The 18,071-nt window shown below is 44.5% G+C and overlaps 1 protein-coding gene across 1 annotated transcript in view; it reads left to right on the forward strand.

Moving 5' to 3' along the window:
- GLI2 (GLI family zinc finger 2) overlaps positions 1 to 5,919 on the forward strand; it is a 212,876-nt gene extending 206,957 nt beyond the window's left edge. The window contains exon 18 of the mRNA XM_064661338.1: positions 778 to 5,919. Within this exon, the coding sequence (XP_064517408.1) occupies positions 778 to 3,134 (2,357 nt within the window). The 3' untranslated portion in view covers positions 3,135 to 5,919. The remainder of the gene's footprint in view (positions 1 to 777) is intronic.
- The last annotated feature ends 12,152 nt before the right edge of the window (positions 5,920 to 18,071 follow it).

Here is an 18,071-nt window from a genome sequence, read left to right on the forward strand (position 1 = left end):
TGTTCTTGTTGTCCCAGTGACAGCCGCAAGACTGCTTGCATTTCTGTCAGCAATAACAATTCCCCAAGGGCTAATGTGCCTCCTGGGAGACCAGTGGAGCACAACAGCAATCCAGAGAAGACCTCCTTCCCTAATCTTGCTCTGACAGGCCTTTTGGGACTTCGAGAAATCCTGGCTATTGCTTCCAACTTCATATGCCGGTTTCCCACTGGCTGACAATTCCTGGTAAAAGTATCTCTATGATCCCTACAGTGCTCCTCTTAACTTTGCCAGGAAGTCCCAAGGCATAGTGTCTGGGTTATAATAGACCTCACAGTTTAGTATATTGGAGCTTTTTGGGTTACTCTTGGAAGAGACTTTGAATGTGAACTTTTGGGCTCTCGGCCTCCTATCCCTGACTGTGCATCTGTCCCAGAGAGCAGCTGTGGTTGTGGCTACATGCTGTCCCTGTGGCACTGTTCACAGCAGTCCTACTTTTTTCCTACTGAGAAGCCCATGCGGAGACATTCCCTCAGCAACTGAGTATTGGGGCATACACATTACAAAGACTGTCCAGCAGGGACTTCTTAACTTCTCTCCACAGCCTTCTTGCTCTTTTTGCATGGACATAGAGCTGAAGATGAAGCTTTGAATTCACTAGCAGCAATGAAATTCACTATCACTCCCATTAAATATTTGAGGGTGTCTTTGTGGGTCTGTATTCTGTCACCAGGAACACTACCAAGTGAAATTTCTCAGCTAACTAAACCTTTTCCTTCCCTGCAACCTTTCTCTCAGGCTCTGTTCTAGAAAACAGTGGTGGTTCTTCTGCTACGCTGCCTAATCCCAGAATAATGGAGCTGTCTGTCAATGAGGTTACAATGCTGAACCAGCTCAATGAGCGCCGTGACAGTACAACAAGCACCGTCAGCTCTGCCTACACCGTCAGCCGCAGGTCATCAGGGATCTCCCCGTACTTCTCCAGCCGCCGTTCCAGCGAGGCTTCGCACCTCGGGCACCGTCCCAATAACACCAGCTCTGCCGACTCCTATGACCCGATTTCGACAGACGCCTCCCGCCGGTCAAGCGAGGCGAGCCAGTGCAGCGGGATGCCAGGTCTGCTGAACCTCACACCAGCTCAGCACTACAGGCTGAAAGCCAAGTACGCTGCTGCCACAGGGGGCCCTCCTCCGACCCCCCTGCCGAACATGGAGAGGATGACCCTGAAGAACAGGATCTCACTTATGGATGGACCAGACCCCACCTTGCCCTCCATCCGCCTCCCGCCAGGCCCCAGGCGTTGCAGTGATGGTAACACCTATGGCTACCCATCAGCTCCAGCATTTCCCCACGAGGTGCAGGGCAACTGCATGAGACGGGCAAGCGACCCAGTGAGGAGACCTGCCGGAGACCCCCAGGCCCTCCCACGAGTTCACCGCTTCAACAGCACCAATAGCATGAACCCCTTCCATCCTCCACACCCCACAGACAGGAGGAATTTTGGTCTTCAGAGCTACGGGCGCTCAGATGGGAGCCTACCCCGGCACACCTACTCACCCCGACCACTGAGCATCAGTGAAAACATCGCCATGGAAGCCATGTCCGGGGAGACAGAGGCGCCCATTGGAGATGATGACATTGTGCTGCCGGATGATGTGGTACAGTACATCAAGTCCCAGAGCAATGGGACAGCGGCCGAGAGCACTTCCATGGGGTACAGCAATGAGATGCAGAACTTCCAGGGAGGTGGGAAGCTGCAGCCTCCAGCTTTGCCCAGCCAGCGCAGGATGGCAGTGGCTGAGGCAAGCATGAGCCACTTGGGACCCATGATGGCAGAGTGTTCCATGAGTTTTGATACTTCCTCAGACATGAATAAAAATAACATGCCTGTCCAGTGGAATGAAGTCAGCTCAGGTACGGTTGATATCATGTCCAATCAGTCGAAGCAGCAGTTTTCACAAGGGAACTTAGCGGTGGTGCAGCAGAAGCAGAACTTTGGTCAGTACCAGAACTACAACCAGCAGCAAATGCAGCTGCCAGACAACGGTATGAATGTAACACAGCAGAGCTTTATGCAAAGAAATGTGGGCATGGATGGGCAGAGGCTAAACTGTATGCAGCTGCGGCAGCAGCCGATGAGCCTAGGCCCCGGTATGAACCCTGATGTGGGCTTGCACACAGGGTACAACCAACCTCATCAGATGCTGAGTCCCAGTGCAATCAGTGGCAACCCAAATCAGATCTCTCCTAATTGTAGCAACATGGCAGCAAAGTCTGGACCTCACCTTCACCCTCAGCAAATGGACATGACGACCGACCCTTCTTTGATGGTCAGGAGCAACAGTGAGCGCCCAGTGCTGGGACAGGTCATGCATGAACCGAGTCAGCAGAATTACTCATCTCAGCCAAGCCACCTGAACTTCCCCATGGCTCAAGAGACCTTCCATCAGCCCATCATGGCCTCCAATCAGCCCAGCTTTGAGCCTCAGCAGAGCATGATGGGTTCAGCTGCTCAGGCATATCCACCCGGTATGATGCAGCCTCGTCCTCCGCCCGAGCCAAACCCAGGCAGCAGACCCCGAGGCCTCCGCACCGTCCAGCAGCTGGGGTACATGAGAACTCCCCATCCTACAAACACCACCAGCCCAGGCCAGGAGACAACAGAGGCCATGCATAAAAGAACCAGTGACATGTTGCTAGCACCCGCTCAGCAGTGCGCGGAGGGCACGAGGGAGAACAATTTGATGTACTATTACGGTCAAATCCACATGTATGAACAGAACAGCAGCTTCGATAATCACGCAGACTGCCGGGTCAGGCAGCAGCAGTGCACACTGAACAGCAAGCCAGCCGCTCTGCCTTCCCCAGGTGCAAACCAGGTGTCCAGCACAGTGGACTCTCAAGGTCTTGAGCCGCCCCAGATAGATTTTGATGCCATCATGGATGATGGGGACCATTCGAGCTTGATGTCGGGAACCCTGAGCCCCAGCATCCTGCAGAACCTCTCCCAGAACTCCTCTCGCCTGACGACTCCACGAAACTCTCTGACACTGCCCAGCATACCTGCAGGGATAAGCAATATGGCAATAGGTGATATGAGCTCCATGCTAACCACGCTGGCGGAAGAGAGTAAATTTCTAAACATGATGTCATAACAGTAAAGCACAAGGCCTTAGTGCTATCCAAGGAGCTCTGCGTGAAACAGTTTTATGAATGTGCTTTTCAAAAATAATCTGTTTCAATAGAGTAGGGTTTTTTATAAGTACTAAATATATTAAAGGGATTCAAAACAAAAATTTTAAAAAGTCTTTGTACAGAATTATGTAAACTATATCTAGGCAGTTCAGCACCACAGGGGTGCACCTCTAGTATTATTTTTTTGACTTGGTTTCCCAGAGCACTGAATGGTATCACCACCAAGCTAGGAAACAGCATGAGGATGGTTAGAGATGAAAGACTCCCTTCCCAGAAGCCCTGTAAATAGCACTCCCCATCGTTTTCCATTAGTTACATTTGCAAAAAAATTCCGTTTTCAACCTGCCCCAGAAAGAAATGGGAGGATGCAGTTTTGATTAGAATAAAAGCCATACTATGTATTCTGCTCTGATGAGAGTAGGGTTTAGTTACGTCTCCAAACAAGCCCTCTGCCAGCAGTATTGTTTTATACCATAAATGCCTTTGTACCTTGCAAAGAGCGAAGATTCCAAACGGCTTCTCAGCAAAGTGCCTTACCATGCTTTCTTGTTAAGTAGCCAAGGCCTCTCTTCCTTTAAAAATCAAATATAGTGTATTGCCAGAAGCGTATATAAAATGTACATTTATAAAAACATAGTGGTGTTTCTGAGAAAACATTGGAAAGACACATTGATGAGACACATAAAAGGTGAATGCACACTTTGATCAGATGTGTTTACAACGTGGTTTATATCATGTGCAGAGTGGAGCAAAGGCCTGGGAACAGCAATCACTGGGAAATAATCCCCTGTGGCAGGAAGGCTCTGGCATGCAGACTGACACACATGCATAACTTTTGCACCTTCTGAGCACAGTGACTTTCTGCGAGGGCCCCACATGCATCTTTAATGTCTTGTATCCCTGTGCAGCTTTGCAACAGCTTCGTTCTCTGTTGGGTTTTGCATGCCGAGGCACTCATATAAACAAATGATGGTGATGGAGAGAATTTTATGATTGTGTCAGCCCAATGTGGCAGCAGTGGGGGAGCTGATTTATCTGGCCAGGGTTTGTCTGTGTGATGTACTCAGTGCAGGGCTCTACCTGGGCTCCATGCACACAACAGGCACGTGGCTGCATTGATGTGGGGCCAAGCATGAGCTAATACACCCTTCCCCACAAGCAGGCTTGTTGGCATGCACCCAGTGCTATATTAACATGTTCCATAGCACAAAAAGAGCTGCTGTATCCAAAAAATACACCATGGTCAACCTGGGTTGTTCATTTGACTAGTAGACTGCACCTGCAGCCTACAGTGTAGACATACATCTGGATAGTCTCGAAACAGGTCTTTGAGTCAGAATAGTAGCTTGGTCAGTGAGAATCTCTTGGAAGTGTCCTTGGGGAAAAGATGGGAGGAGCAAGGCCTCCTAAAGCCAAATCCTCCACCAAAATATAACTGCTTGTAATAATGATCAGCTGTTTCCAGGATGGTCCCACCTGGCACTGAAGTTAATCTTAGTTGCATTATTTATTTTCGCTGTCTTTAGACAAAAGGGTAGAAGCAGTGAGGTGCATGTACTTGGGAGGAGGCCTTGTTTAGCTTCTGACTGCATTGGACAGGGACAACGTTTCTCTTCCTGCTCTCATAGCCTCAAATACTTTGTACCCCATATGTTGAAGGGCAGGGAACAATTGTAACATCCCCCCAAGGTTCTTACAGTTTAACTGGGCAAGCAGCTGCAGAGCTTCACCTTTCATTCCCATCTCCCCATCATATCAGTGTGATGTTCTCACTTGCATCTGATTCCGTCCCCTGCACAGGACCGGGACAGCCCTATAAAGGTGCTTTCTGGTGTCTTTTCTTTTGCACGAATGGATGTCAGGATCACTCTTCCCAGCATGACCAGGGGCTGACATGACAATGCCATGTGCTACCTCCAGGCAAACTTTGTGTTATCAGATACACAGCAGTGCATCTGGCAGCCATGCTTGGCAGTGGTGGATTGGTAGCCCTGGGTATGGCTGGTGCAGGGAGATGCTTCTCAGCATCCTGCATTCTCACCTCTCCTCATCCCAAATGCAGAGGGTACACACAGGATGCTCTCACCACCGCCCTTCACCCCTCAGTGGCTGCTGCTGATGTCCAGGGTGCATGAGGACAGGAAAGCAAATCAAGGTGCCTGGCTGTTTATTTGTGTCTCCTGTGAAAGTTGTGTTTAAAGGGATTATTTTATAGTCTGCTGTATATATTCTCCTGCAGTTACTGACCTTGCCCTTGCCTTTGCATTTATGGAAAAAGGGCAGTAAATGTTTTAGGACATTGTGTGTTGTCCTGGATGCTTGGAGTACAACTGGGCATCCCTTATGCTGAGATGGATCAGGCTTTCGTGTGTCCTTCAACTGCTAATCTGATTTTTTTTAACAGCTGCATAGGGCAACGGTGGCTACTGAGTCCCTCCTCACAGATATGTCATTAGAAAAAGTTCAAATACAAAAGCAAAACCAAATCTCCAATGACTTGAGATTTTTTGGACTTTCCAGTGGTGGTCTTCCTTCATTTACAGAAAAAGTATTATAATAACCATTCCAGCACTGTATATATTATGTATAGAAGACATCATTACTAAAAGTACTGTAGGTGAATTGTTCTGTCAAATTTATATCTTAAGAACATTTTTAGCTGTTTTCTACATCATAAGAATGGAGGTAACATGCTGAACCTGTATATAAACCTTTTGTACATTAAAAAGTAATTTTTTTTCATAATTCATTGTGTCTGCTGTTATTTCTTTTTATTGGTAGTGGTGGTTGGTCTTGGTCTGTCATTGCCACACCAACACAGTCAGTTGGACTCTGGTGGTTGCTTAGAAACAGCTGGGGAGGAACTGGACAGGCCTGGTGTGTCACAGCACAGATGTGCAGTGCTCTTGCCTTGAAGAGCTTCCAGTCAACAATGAGATTGAGGTGGCAGGAAAAGAGGCAGCAAGGCCAGGGTGTGCTGCCAGCACAGTCCTGCTGCCCAGGTGCTTTTCACCACCCTCTTGGTGGAGGTGATTTGAAGGAAAATGTCAGTGTAGCAGGGACAGCACAGGAGAGGGGTTCAGAGCAAGGGCTGCAGAAATTTGGCAACTAGGAGATTTACAGTAAAAATGGCTTGTTGACTGTCTTGGTCAGTGTCCAAAAGGAGACAGAAATAGGACAGATCAGCAGAACTGTGATGGGCCATGACAGTGACAAATTGAATACTAGGTTTGGAGAAAGGAGAAATTAATCTGTGCATTATGTATGTGATGGGAAGCAATGATATGGTGAGCAACAGATACATCAGTCGGGATCCAGTTAGAGCCTCATCCAGCCCACCGATGAGAAAGATTTAATTTGGCTGCAGCAAGAGCTAGTTCAGCTGCTCAAGAGACTGATTTTTAACTTGATTTTGTACGGGTGGGTTGGTGTGGTCTGGGCTAGAGCTTAAAGGGAGGTTGAGGAGACTGTTCACAGGTGATCCTTATGGACGCAGCAGTCACTTTGGAATGAAAGTCAGTTGCTGGGCAAAGCAGCTGCTCAGTGAATCACACTTGGTGCAAATGAACAAGCAGTTTCATGCAGAAGCAACTGAAAGGGATGCACTCCTTTTCCTCTGTGCAGGATCCCTGCTGAGCTGGATCGAAGAATCAGGTACATTTTGGACAAATCCTTACCCTATTATGAGGGTTCCTTCGTGGGCCACAGCAAGAGATTGGCATATCCCTCTTGGGAAATTAATCTTTTCTGGTTTAGACATGTCGGGTGCGGTGACTTTCCTTTGGAAGACGTGTCACTCTCCTCATTGATTACAGAGAGACCCCCAGTAGCCAGCTTAGATACCTTCTCCAGTGGGTGAGGAGAATCCCATGCTGCTGTGAATCTCTTACGCAGATCTAGTCACCCTCAGCATGATCTGAGGTTGAGTCATTGAATGTGTTAATGATCCTGTTAGTCTGTAAATTCACTGGATAAATACCATGCCTCTCTGTGCTGTCCAAGAATTACAGAAATCACAATAAAAAATGCATTAATATTATTAAAAGGAAATTGTTCAGAGCTTTTCTGTTGGCAAAAGGCTTTGGAGACTCAGATCAGCTCCTACTGCTTTTCTACTTCAAACACTTAAAACGGGTTTCTAATCTAAATCAAATGCTGCTTTTAGCTGGTGTTTCACTTCAGAGTTCAATCAGGGCACACCTCTGCCTTTGTGAGAACATATTTATTACTTTAACTGGGCTAAGATTTCTGAGGAGCCCACCTGAGGTCATGTACCAGCATGTGCATTTTTACTGCTTCACCATTCTGGAATAAACAAGCATCGAAAGGCTCATTGCTCCACTTGTAAGCAGGTAATAACCCTTCTGCAACAAATGTTTATAAGCCAGAGCTTGGAGTTTGTACTTCTGTGGCAGCTGCATAATATTCAATTAACCTTCTTTTTAATCAATCATATCCCTTATGAAAAAAACCATTCTACCAGGTCTGATTCTGACTCTCTGTGGTGAGTGTTAACTTCACTCCACTCCCAAAACCAGTAGGAGCATAGAAGGAGTAAGATCCCAGTCTGGATAAAGCCATTACAGCTCTTTAATATTGCACTAATATCTCAGGTTTTCCTGGAGGGGAGAAAAAGCCCATAAAAGCTACTGTTGCTGGATCTGATTGCACTTACTGAATACGGAGTCATTCCGACGGCTCTTTATTGCAGTGGTCTCAGTAGGGATGACATAGGAGCTCTTGTTCTTTACGAGCTGTTGGATCTACTTGGAAGAGCCTACGTGTTGTAAATAAATGGTGTGTTTTATAATATTGGAAGGACAATTTATGACCAAGCAAGGCCTCTTGCAGACAGCTATTTAACTTGTAAGTAAAATGACCTAACACTTAAGAAATTTAGAAGCTACAAAACAACCTATGTTGTGGCCAGTACACTTATTTCTATTTGATTTATGCTTCATGTAAAACTTGAAATGGCTATATTAAATATATTTGGTGTAAAAATAAAATTAAAAAAAGAACAAAGCAATGTTTTCACATATGCTGAAGGTTTGTGACTACTGTAGCTTCCTCCAATTGTACCAGCACCTCTGATTCATTACACAGGTCCTTTTCCCTCCCTGTTTCCATTTTCCCTGCACTGACCTGTCAGGCAGATATGTAGGGGGCATGGTGGCATGCCTGCTGTCAACTTTGAAAGAGCTGCTGCATTCGGCTACAGTGGACTTGCTGGAAACATCCCTCCATGTATCAGTTGCTTACCAAAAAGCAAATTCTGTAGCTATTCTGTCTGTCAGAGGCTGTTTTGCCATCACACCTTTACCACGATTTGTAGGGTGGTATCAGCAAGGAGCAACAGCATGACAACACGCCATGAAAGGCAGCTCTTACACCAAGAAACAGGGAATGGGGCTACGTTTAGTCTTCGGTCTATATTGCTCTGTCTAGCCTTAACTCTTATTAAGTACAGCCCAGGCTAGTCTTCATAGAGAAAGGATGTTTAAGGAAGGACTTTGAAGAAGCAGCTTGGTCTGATCCTCTAAGTGTCTTCTAAAGGACTGTCTCCCTTTCTCTCTCCATTCAATATAAAATCATATAGATAAAGACAACCTTCACAAGTGCCTCCTCTCTCCCCTGTCACTATGCCTTTTCTGTTCCTCTTTGGGAAGGACCCCTGAGTGCTCTGCCCATAGAAACGTCGTCTCTGCCAGGCTTTGACAGACAGACAGTTGCATTTTTTGAGTCAGGAGCATGAGGAACAGCTTTCCTGACACCTGCAGAGTGAATCATGCAGAAGAAGAGCACACATTTCACAACTGGATGTTGGCCAAAGCACCAAGGTTCGTGCTACAGTGTGATAGTAGTGGTTAAAATAGATCAAATGAAATGAGGAGAGTAGCGGCGAAAGAAGCAAAACTCTGGACAGAGCAGGGCTAATTTTCTTCATGACTTTATGTCTCTCAGTGTGTTTCCCATCTGGGAGTTTCAGGGGCCATGAGGCATTACTGGGCATGACAAAACAAAACAAAGAAGTGAAGCTTAGGAGGGTATAAGAGAGATCTATTTTTGAAGAGTAGATCTGTAGAGCTTCACAGCTTCTGGAACAAAAGCAGCATTTTCAACTCTGTTACCTCTTTTTCCCACTGCTTGGTTGAGCAGTCGTGCAAGCAACCATCACCTGAAGGAGCAGTGTGATGGTGGCACAGCAGTCATGCAGCACTTGGGGGGCTTCAGCCACCTGCTCGAATGGAAACAACCGTGGCAGTGACAGCGACCGAGGAAAACAGCTGGGACAGATTCGCAGAAAGCTTGGAAAGGCAAAGCAGCCCCAGGCCTAGAGTCTGTAGGTGGGCTGCCCCACCCTTTGGCAGCACCAGCATCCTGCCCTTGGCTGCAGACCTTGGAGCAAAGGCGCTCCCAGGCTCTGCGGCTCAGCCAAGCTGCAAGAAACAAACGTGCTTCTCCCTTTCTGCCCACTGTTACTGTATAGCAAGAACTTGGTAATCTCCAGGTGGCTTTATTGGGCCCATTTCCCAACTGGCAAAGCAGCCCTCTGAGAAGGTACCTGGCTGATGCACCTACCCATCTGATTGGCATCTGAGCAAAGTGTCTTCACTGACTGAAAACTGATGGATTATTTTTTTTTTTTTTGAGCAGAATGTCTTGATGTGAATCGTTTAACCTCTGTGTCACTCATCAATAATGACGATAAGTGAAATTCGATGAAATGCACAGAGGATTAAACATCACTCCAGGCACACTGAAAGTGGGCGGTGTTACCATATCTGGGAGATCTTAGGGAGGGGTGAGAAAATGGGTTTTGCTCTGCAGTCCAAGAGGCTGAACCCCCTGTAGCACCAGCACCGGCTGAGAAGGGTGCTCCAAATGGTGATCCTAATCAATTCCTGCAGGCCAGTGAATTTCTTTTGTAAGCAGCCATCCAAGAAACAAACAGGTCTCACCTTGCTTGAGGAGCTCTCTGGAAATGATTGCTTGTCTTAGCAATGTCAGGAGATTTGTCAGAGAATATGAAAAATGTTTTCAGGGAATAGAAACTGGGGCTGAGCCAGGTGAAGGTTTCTACTTAATTGAAAAAAAAAATAAATCCCAGCATTTCCATCATTAACTGGAAATAAGTGGGAGCATTTTTAACAGATCAGCAGTGGTCTGTGTGTTGAAAGCACCAATGACACCAAGTATTTGAGAAGGCTTTTCTTAGAGACGAGAGCCAGCTTTGTGGTAATTGGACACTTAAAAAAATGGTCTGTAATTCCCCAAATTACAAGGGAAATTTAAAGTCTGAACCCATTCAAAAGCTTTTCCAAAATTTAACACATACTTATAGTACATCAACAACTTTATCCTAAAAACCTTCCAAATCTAAACCTTGAATTTACAAGAGCATGGGGCTGAGACATGACTTCTCAAGTAGTCTTGTAAAAAGTGACATCAAAAGGATTTTCAGTTAAACTATTATCTGTGCATTTCTTAAAAAATGTTTTAACTGTCATTTTCATTAAAAAAAAAAAAAAAGAAAAATTTAGTATGCAAAGAGCTGGGCTGGTTTCATCATGGATGAATCAGTACCAGGAAAGTTAAGTCTCAAAGGAGCCACAAGGAGCTGTTTTCCACCCCTGCTCTTTCTGCAAAGTTGTTCCACTTGTAAGATTTTGGGATTGGGCAAATTTTACAAAAGACAAAGGTGTAAAATAAAGTAAGGGGTTGAGAGCCTTTTAGTTTAGCATCATCTCTGCTTATAACAGGAAAAGCCACATCGCTACTGGTGTTTAAAATTATTCTGGGTAACACACCAAGCATTGTACTGTGTTGCGATTAGATTAGCTGAGGTAAAACATCTTTCCCAGCCCTTATTTCAGTGCTGACACAAGGTCCTTCAGGCAAAGCACTGGTCCACAGATGTTTCAACAGATTCAACAAGGCTTACAAATGGCTCATTTGGGAGCACAACTGGTGAACAAAGAGGGTATTTTCTCCCCTCAGAATAAACCCCATCGATAGAGAGGAGGAGGTTTATTTATTTTAAGATAGTTCAAACACCTTTACTGCTACTGAGAAAAGACATTACCATTTTTTGAATTAATATAACTGTAGAACCATCAGGGGATTACGATACTGAAGTTGGTCTTGTGCACATGCATCAGTGTTCTCTATTACATTAAATGAAAACTACTTAAATTCGAAAAAAAAAATCCTCAAATGAACAAAACTGGGTATCATGACAAAACCCAAAGAAGATTCTCCTCCAGCATAGATAGTGCCAGTGAGGCAGAATTATTTGCCTTATTAGCTACGTTACCACAGGGCTATTCTGTCACATGTGAGGACCCGAGGAGGATGCTTGGGCTGTGTGAAGAATGGAAAAATAGATGACATGCAGAAAAATCATATTTTAACAATGTTATGAAGGAGAAAAGTGAGTAGAGGGATGGGGATAGAGGTCCAACCTCTGAGACATTCTGCCAACAGGAATGTTACCCTGGGGTCCTCCCTTGGCAGTCATCCCTTCCCATCTTCTCCAGGGTGGCCAGTCCAGCTCCTCCTGCATTTTGTGGCTACATCTGCGGAGGGGTTCTCCTCACTCTCCCTGTGCCTTTCACCTCTGCTCCTCGTGTTGCTGCATCCCTTTCATCTGACTAAACTTCTACCCTGTCAGCAGCACCAGCTCCCCTCCAGGGGTTTTGCCATTACACAGTGTTCTGCTAGGAGCATTTATTGCACCTCGCCCATAGAATTAAGCCAAAGAAGGTCTTGAGGGCAGACCTAAGTGGTAGGGTTTTTTTTGGTGGTGGTTTGTTTTTCCTTAAGACATCAAATTTTGAGCCTACCATTTCTCACAGCTAAAGAAATCACAGAACAACAGCACTCATGGTCAGAACCAGGCCAAAGGCTGAAACCTTGGCTGAGAAATACCTCAATGACCTCAAGCAAGGATTTATCTCCTTCTGCTCTCAGAGCAGTTTTTGCTGGAGACAGATGAACACGGTAGCTTAGTGGAGCTGCAAGATGGGTCCATGTTGCTCCTTACCTAGGTGTGCCCAGCTGTATATGGTCCAGAATGCTCCTGTAGACAGGCAGCAGAATGAGGAAGGCACAGGGATGCTGATCTGGCATAGAGAGAGGAGACCAAAATGTGGCCTCTTTGGTCTCTATTGCCCCATATTCCTGGGGCTTCAGGGCATTTGCTCTGGGCAGTACATGCCACTTTTTAGAAGGAAACTTGCCCTGGCCCAGTACCAATGACACTGGCATGGGCTGCTCTCACTGCACTGGTAGGGCTGATATTTTGACACCCTGCAAGGGAGGAGTGAAGCTACTCATTATGGACCAGTGGTGAAAGATGTGGGTCTGGTCTGGTCAGAGACACAAACACGCTGATCTCTGTTGAAAATAATTTCTCAGTGCTCAGGCCTGGAAATTTTCTGTTCAAAATAACCTGTTTGCTCTTAGAAGCTGCCTTAGTTCAACCTCTGCCTCATAAAAAAACCTGCTGCTTCCTTCAAGAGTGGCCTAGTTTTTTGGGGGTTTTCCCTTGTTTTGGGGTTGAGTGTTTGTTTTGTATAAACATATAAACAAAAATAACATATAATGTTACTTTTCTTTCAAGGGAAACTTCCCCTTTACAAGGGAAATAGCCTTTGTCCAAGCTGGACAACCAACAGTGGTAAAAGAACAAACCAAAATTTAGGTTCAGGGCTAAAACAATACCAGTTAGAGGTGAGTGCCTTCAGTGGAGAAGTCAGAGCTTTCCTTCCATCTCTATGACTGCAGAAGTCCAGGTCAGAACATGAAATTCCTGTGAAGAATGTGGCAGCTATTGAGAAAAGTCTTTTTCACTGGAAGTTGTGATGAGAGAGACAATCATGATCACCATAAAATCATAGAATCATCTATGTTGGAAAAGACCTCAAAGATCATAAAGTCCAAACATTAACATGGCCAAGTCCACCACTAAACCATGTCCCTAAGCACGACATCTACATATTTTTTGAATACTTCCAGGGATGGTGATTCCACCACTTCCCTAGGAAGCCTATTCCAATGCTTTATCCTTGGATCGATGCTTGATCACCCTTTCAGTGAAGAAATGTTTTCCTAATATCCTATCTAAACCTCACATGAAATGCAACAGAAAGCAGTCAAAGAAGCAGGAGCAAGTCTGAACTTAGCGCCTTAGAAATGACAAGTTGCATCAACTGAAGGACCACTAAGACATACAGCACAACACGTGACAACAGGCTCCATCCACCTGCAGCCTTCACAGTGTGCTCAAGGTCACAAACAGTGAAGGACAGTTTGGTATGTGCTCCATGTGTCAGGAAGCAGGAGATGAAGCAAGTCAGGGTGTACCCCAGTAATATGGGACATTTAAAAGACCATATGAATATATTGCAGGCACAATGACTCTTTGGATAGGGTTTTTTGGCAGCCGTAGGAGATTCTTTTTTTGTTTTGCAATGTACAAGATGAGACAATGTGGGTACCATCGAGGCTTAATCTCATTTAAAAGTTTATTTTAATGAAGTCACAATAAGGCCTCCAGCTGGAAAGGTTATTTATTAACCTCTTATTTACAAATCGAGCTCTGATTTGAAAATTAAGGCATTGTAATTTAATATTAACCCACATGTCAGAAAATAATGAGACAAACTACAGGGAAAATTGCATTCCATATTGCAAAAGACCCATTTTATTTATAATGACCAGGATTACAAGTCATGCCAACATTGATGGATCATACTTTAAAAATCTTGATAGCTCATTCATTTCTATAATTATATTTATTACAAATTAAATAAGTTGCGGACACCCTTGATATACAAAGAGACAAAATTAATTTGTGAATCAGTATTAATCTGTCATCAAACTAAATGAACTCCTTTCTGGCAGTCTACCGAATATAATGTACTGTACCAGACTTTTCATGATCCTCAGGACATGAAAGAAGTGGAAGTGGAAGTGCAAGCTGTTGAAGGAACACCTTTTCACTTGGATGCATGTAATTTCTCACTATGGCTTTTAAAATCAAGAGATAAGACCACAACAGAAAACTTTCTTGGCCAATTCCTGGAAATCAAAACAATGGGGCAAAAGCCTGCCATGCACCATGGCAGCAGTGCTGTGTCACTCATGGGTGTTAGCCCAAGCAGTGCAGGTGATGCTGGCTCCCCTCGGCTGAGGGACAAGGAGACTGTTCAGATGTTCCTGGATGAAATTACAGACCTTAATGCTCAACAACTGCCACTGTGGTTAGCCAAAATGTGTGCCCATCTGCTCTGGGGTTTTGTGCCTGTAGACAAGGAGTTCTGCCAGCTTCAGGAGAACTCAGGCTTTCCTCCAAGGATAAATTTGGAGGCAAAAAAAAAAAAAAAAAAAGGACAAAGGCTTAATGCTGCAGGTTAGAGCATATTGTCCCAGTGGATACAAGCAAAGTGCAGTAAGAGGAGTGGTGGCTGCATGTCCGCTTGCCTACACCATTCCCATCCCAGCATCATCCTCAGAGTCAGTCCTGACAAACTAACGCTTGGGCTGTTCCTCTTCTAAATAGGACATGACTCATCTAAGGCAGCAGAAGTGTTTGCTTGTCTCTCTGTTGAGCAGGGAATCATCCCTGTGTTTACAGTCTTATTATTTTTAAATTTCTGTATTTTCTTATCCCCCTTCCCCTTGAGTTGATCATCATCAACTCCCCTTGAGTTCATCATCTCAAAGGCAAATTTTCAACTCCAGAACGTTGGACCCTAAAATTGGCCAAAACACACTGAACTCCCCTGCCATAGCCTGCTATCTCTCCATGTCATTTAGCAGCTAGGATCAACTAATAAAGTGCAAGATGTAGAAATGTCATTCAGAGTTACCTATCCGTAACTAAATAACTTTGTAATGAATGAAAGGCCATTTTGAGCTGCTGCCTTGAAGACTAACTCCATCTCCATAAAGAAAGAAATATGACTTAAGAAGAGACAGCCCGCATGTGGCATTAACAAACCCTCTTTGTGTTTCTGTAAGAAAGACTGACACCAGTAACTAGTGTGCTTGCATCATCTTCACCTTATTTTCCTTTAAAACTGATTACTCCAGCTCAAAATATTCCTACAACTTTAGGTCTGCTTGCAGGGAGCTGGTGGGCCCCTTCTCTAGGAAACAGAGACCTGAAAAGGTGTTTTTGAGCTAAAGAACAGGACCTGGTTTAGTAATATAACAGTAATTGATTCTGACTGTTCATAAAGGAAAAACTCAGTATTGCCAGAAAAAATGATTTATAAATCTTTATATGACAATGTTTTTCCATTCACCTTTTTTGGAGCATTTCCTTCAAGAGATGTTAAGCCCATATATTACTATTTAAAGAGCTTAATTCAACCCAGGCAATAATGACCCATAAATATTCATGATTTTGTTTTAACATTAAAATAACATCTGTTTCAAAACATCTGCAATCTGTTTTCAATGCTTCGGTAACATTTAAATTAACTGTAACTAATACAATAAACCACTATTAGGGATAATGATAATGAAGGATGCCCTATTAAGAGACATGAACAACATGGAACTGAATGAAAAACAAAACAAGGGGTGGAGGGGATGAACCTAACAGTCAGATACCAAAGCTCCTTGGAACTTAAATCCGACATTATGGGAGAGTTTCCTGTGTGTAGGACTATTGTTTAACCATCTCAGCTGCTGTGTCTCAGCTCCGCTTGGGTCTTGTTCAAATTTCCACTGCTAAAGCAGTAATTTATGGTGCAGGCAGTGTGACTACTTTTAACGCGGGGTGGAAGGGAGACTCATTCTCTCCAGCTGAAGGGGCCCACGAAGTAATTCTGAGCTGGGAAAGCCAGACGCAGTGCCCAGGGCTCTCCCACCAGATGTGGTTCACAAGCCTGTTAACCTCCTGCCTGCCAGCGTCCCTGGTGAGTGCCGATACCCGGTCAGTGCGCTCACGTCTGCTGCTGTGCTCCAGGCCATGGAGCTAACCCAAATGATTAACTTCCCCCCAAAAGGGGATATTGTTCTCTGCTATGATTTCTCCTGTTTTTCTCCCTGTGGTCAAGGCAGATGACATCACTGCACATCTGTATATCATTGCAAGGCTGAAGGTGAAGGTCAGGCGTGTGACGGCGCTGCGAAGGAAGGTTCTCATCCTCTGCCGGCGGCTGCCAGTGGGCTGACACTTGGCACCTGCCTCCGTGAGACCCACACATGCACCTTGCACCCACAGCCCCTGGCTGGGAAGTTTTGCTTTCATAGAAAGTCTTGATGGGTCACCAATCATAAATCAATGTGTTTAAAAATTATATTTAGGGGTTTTGTGGTTTGTTTAGTTTTTTTTAAGCCGCCCTTCCTCTTTACTTCTCCCACTCCCTGACAAAAATCCAGAAGTCGATTCTAATCTCCTGAACAAAATGCAAAAGGCAAAGTAGTACAGCAGCTGGTTTTTCTCTTATCTGATGATTTCTTTTAAAATAAATTCTATGTTTATATACATTTTTTTGGTTGAAAAAAACCCAGGACTTGCCACATATCTGTACAACCCTGATGCAATTAAAGCAGCTGTTTACATTGTCATAGTGATGCCTTTTTACCCCCAAATCCCCAGGCAATCTAAAGAGTCCATTGCATAGGTACAAATAGCTCCAGGAATAACCCCAAGGCTGTTCATCCTCGTTGGCCCATGCATTGCACCCCTGGCATAAACCCTGCACCCTGGCTGTGCTCCCAGCTCCTGGCACTGGCTGGACCTCGTCCTGGCAGGCCACCATGGAGCTGTGTCTCTATGCCTTTCCAGCAGTGGCAGTAGCCCGTGGAAAACAGAGCATAAATCCAAACCATTTAAAGTGTGATTAAGACTTCCCCTGATTACTGCTCTGCATGATATTGAATGCTTCGGCTGTCGGTGATTTATTGAAGTAATATATAATATGCTGCATTGAGTTAACAGTCCCCATCAAGCACAATCTAGCTGAATTAAAAAAAAAAAAAAAAAAAAAAAAAAAAAAGGAAAGTCAGAGAGAGAGGATGTGCTCTAAGAGGAAATCTCCCTGGATTTAAAGGAAATTGAAATATGTGCATGGTAATCTGTGTCCAAAGCTTTTAGCACTTTAAAAAGTGCCAGTTGCTAATACCACTGGCTAAATTCAGTGTTGCTTCAATCGCTAATGGTCCCAATGCCATCCTTACCCACTCCTTCCCTCCACCACCACCAACTGGCTCCTTCACCTACTTTTGCTTTTTTTTTTTTCCAATGTTATTCCAGAGTAAAGATCACCATCAGCACTAAATCAGAATAGAGGAGGTGAAACTTGAGGTAACTATAGTCTGAAAGGGAATAAACTAGGGCTGCCATTAAAAAAAAAAAAAAAAAAAAAAGAGGAGGAAATAGCATTATAAGCACTCAGTATAGTTTCAGTGTTTTAAGTGCTTTAACTTTAATAGCAGAAGTAGCTGTTAGTTATGCAGGGAAGAGGTTTATTTATTTTCATGTGTGATACTTAATGTATTATTGCTCCTTTAGGATCTGATTCAATGAGATATCTCCACAGTGGGCTTATTTTAAGGTGTCATCTTCAATTAACACTGATCTCAAGCACAGGCCTTCCAAAATAAGATGGCCTTATAATCTTAAAAATTATATTATAAATCAAAGGTTTAATTTGACATTTTCTTTTGAGGATCCATGCCTCCAGGTTGTTGGGTGCTTTTTCTTTTTCCCCCTCATGAAGGCATAAACTTTGGAAATAGCTTTTTAAAACCAGCAAGAATGAAAGCAGATACTCTCACACAAGCACCCTTACTCCACAGCCTGGGGCATACGCAAAACCCCTGTAATGCCCAGAAATCATGAACTTTTCAGTGCACTACCCAAACTTCAGCTCATC

The sequence above is a fragment of the Pseudopipra pipra genome, chromosome 7, assembly GCF_036250125.1.
Source record: "Pseudopipra pipra isolate bDixPip1 chromosome 7, bDixPip1.hap1, whole genome shotgun sequence".
Classification (NCBI taxonomy): Eukaryota; Metazoa; Chordata; class Aves; order Passeriformes; family Pipridae; genus Pseudopipra; species Pseudopipra pipra.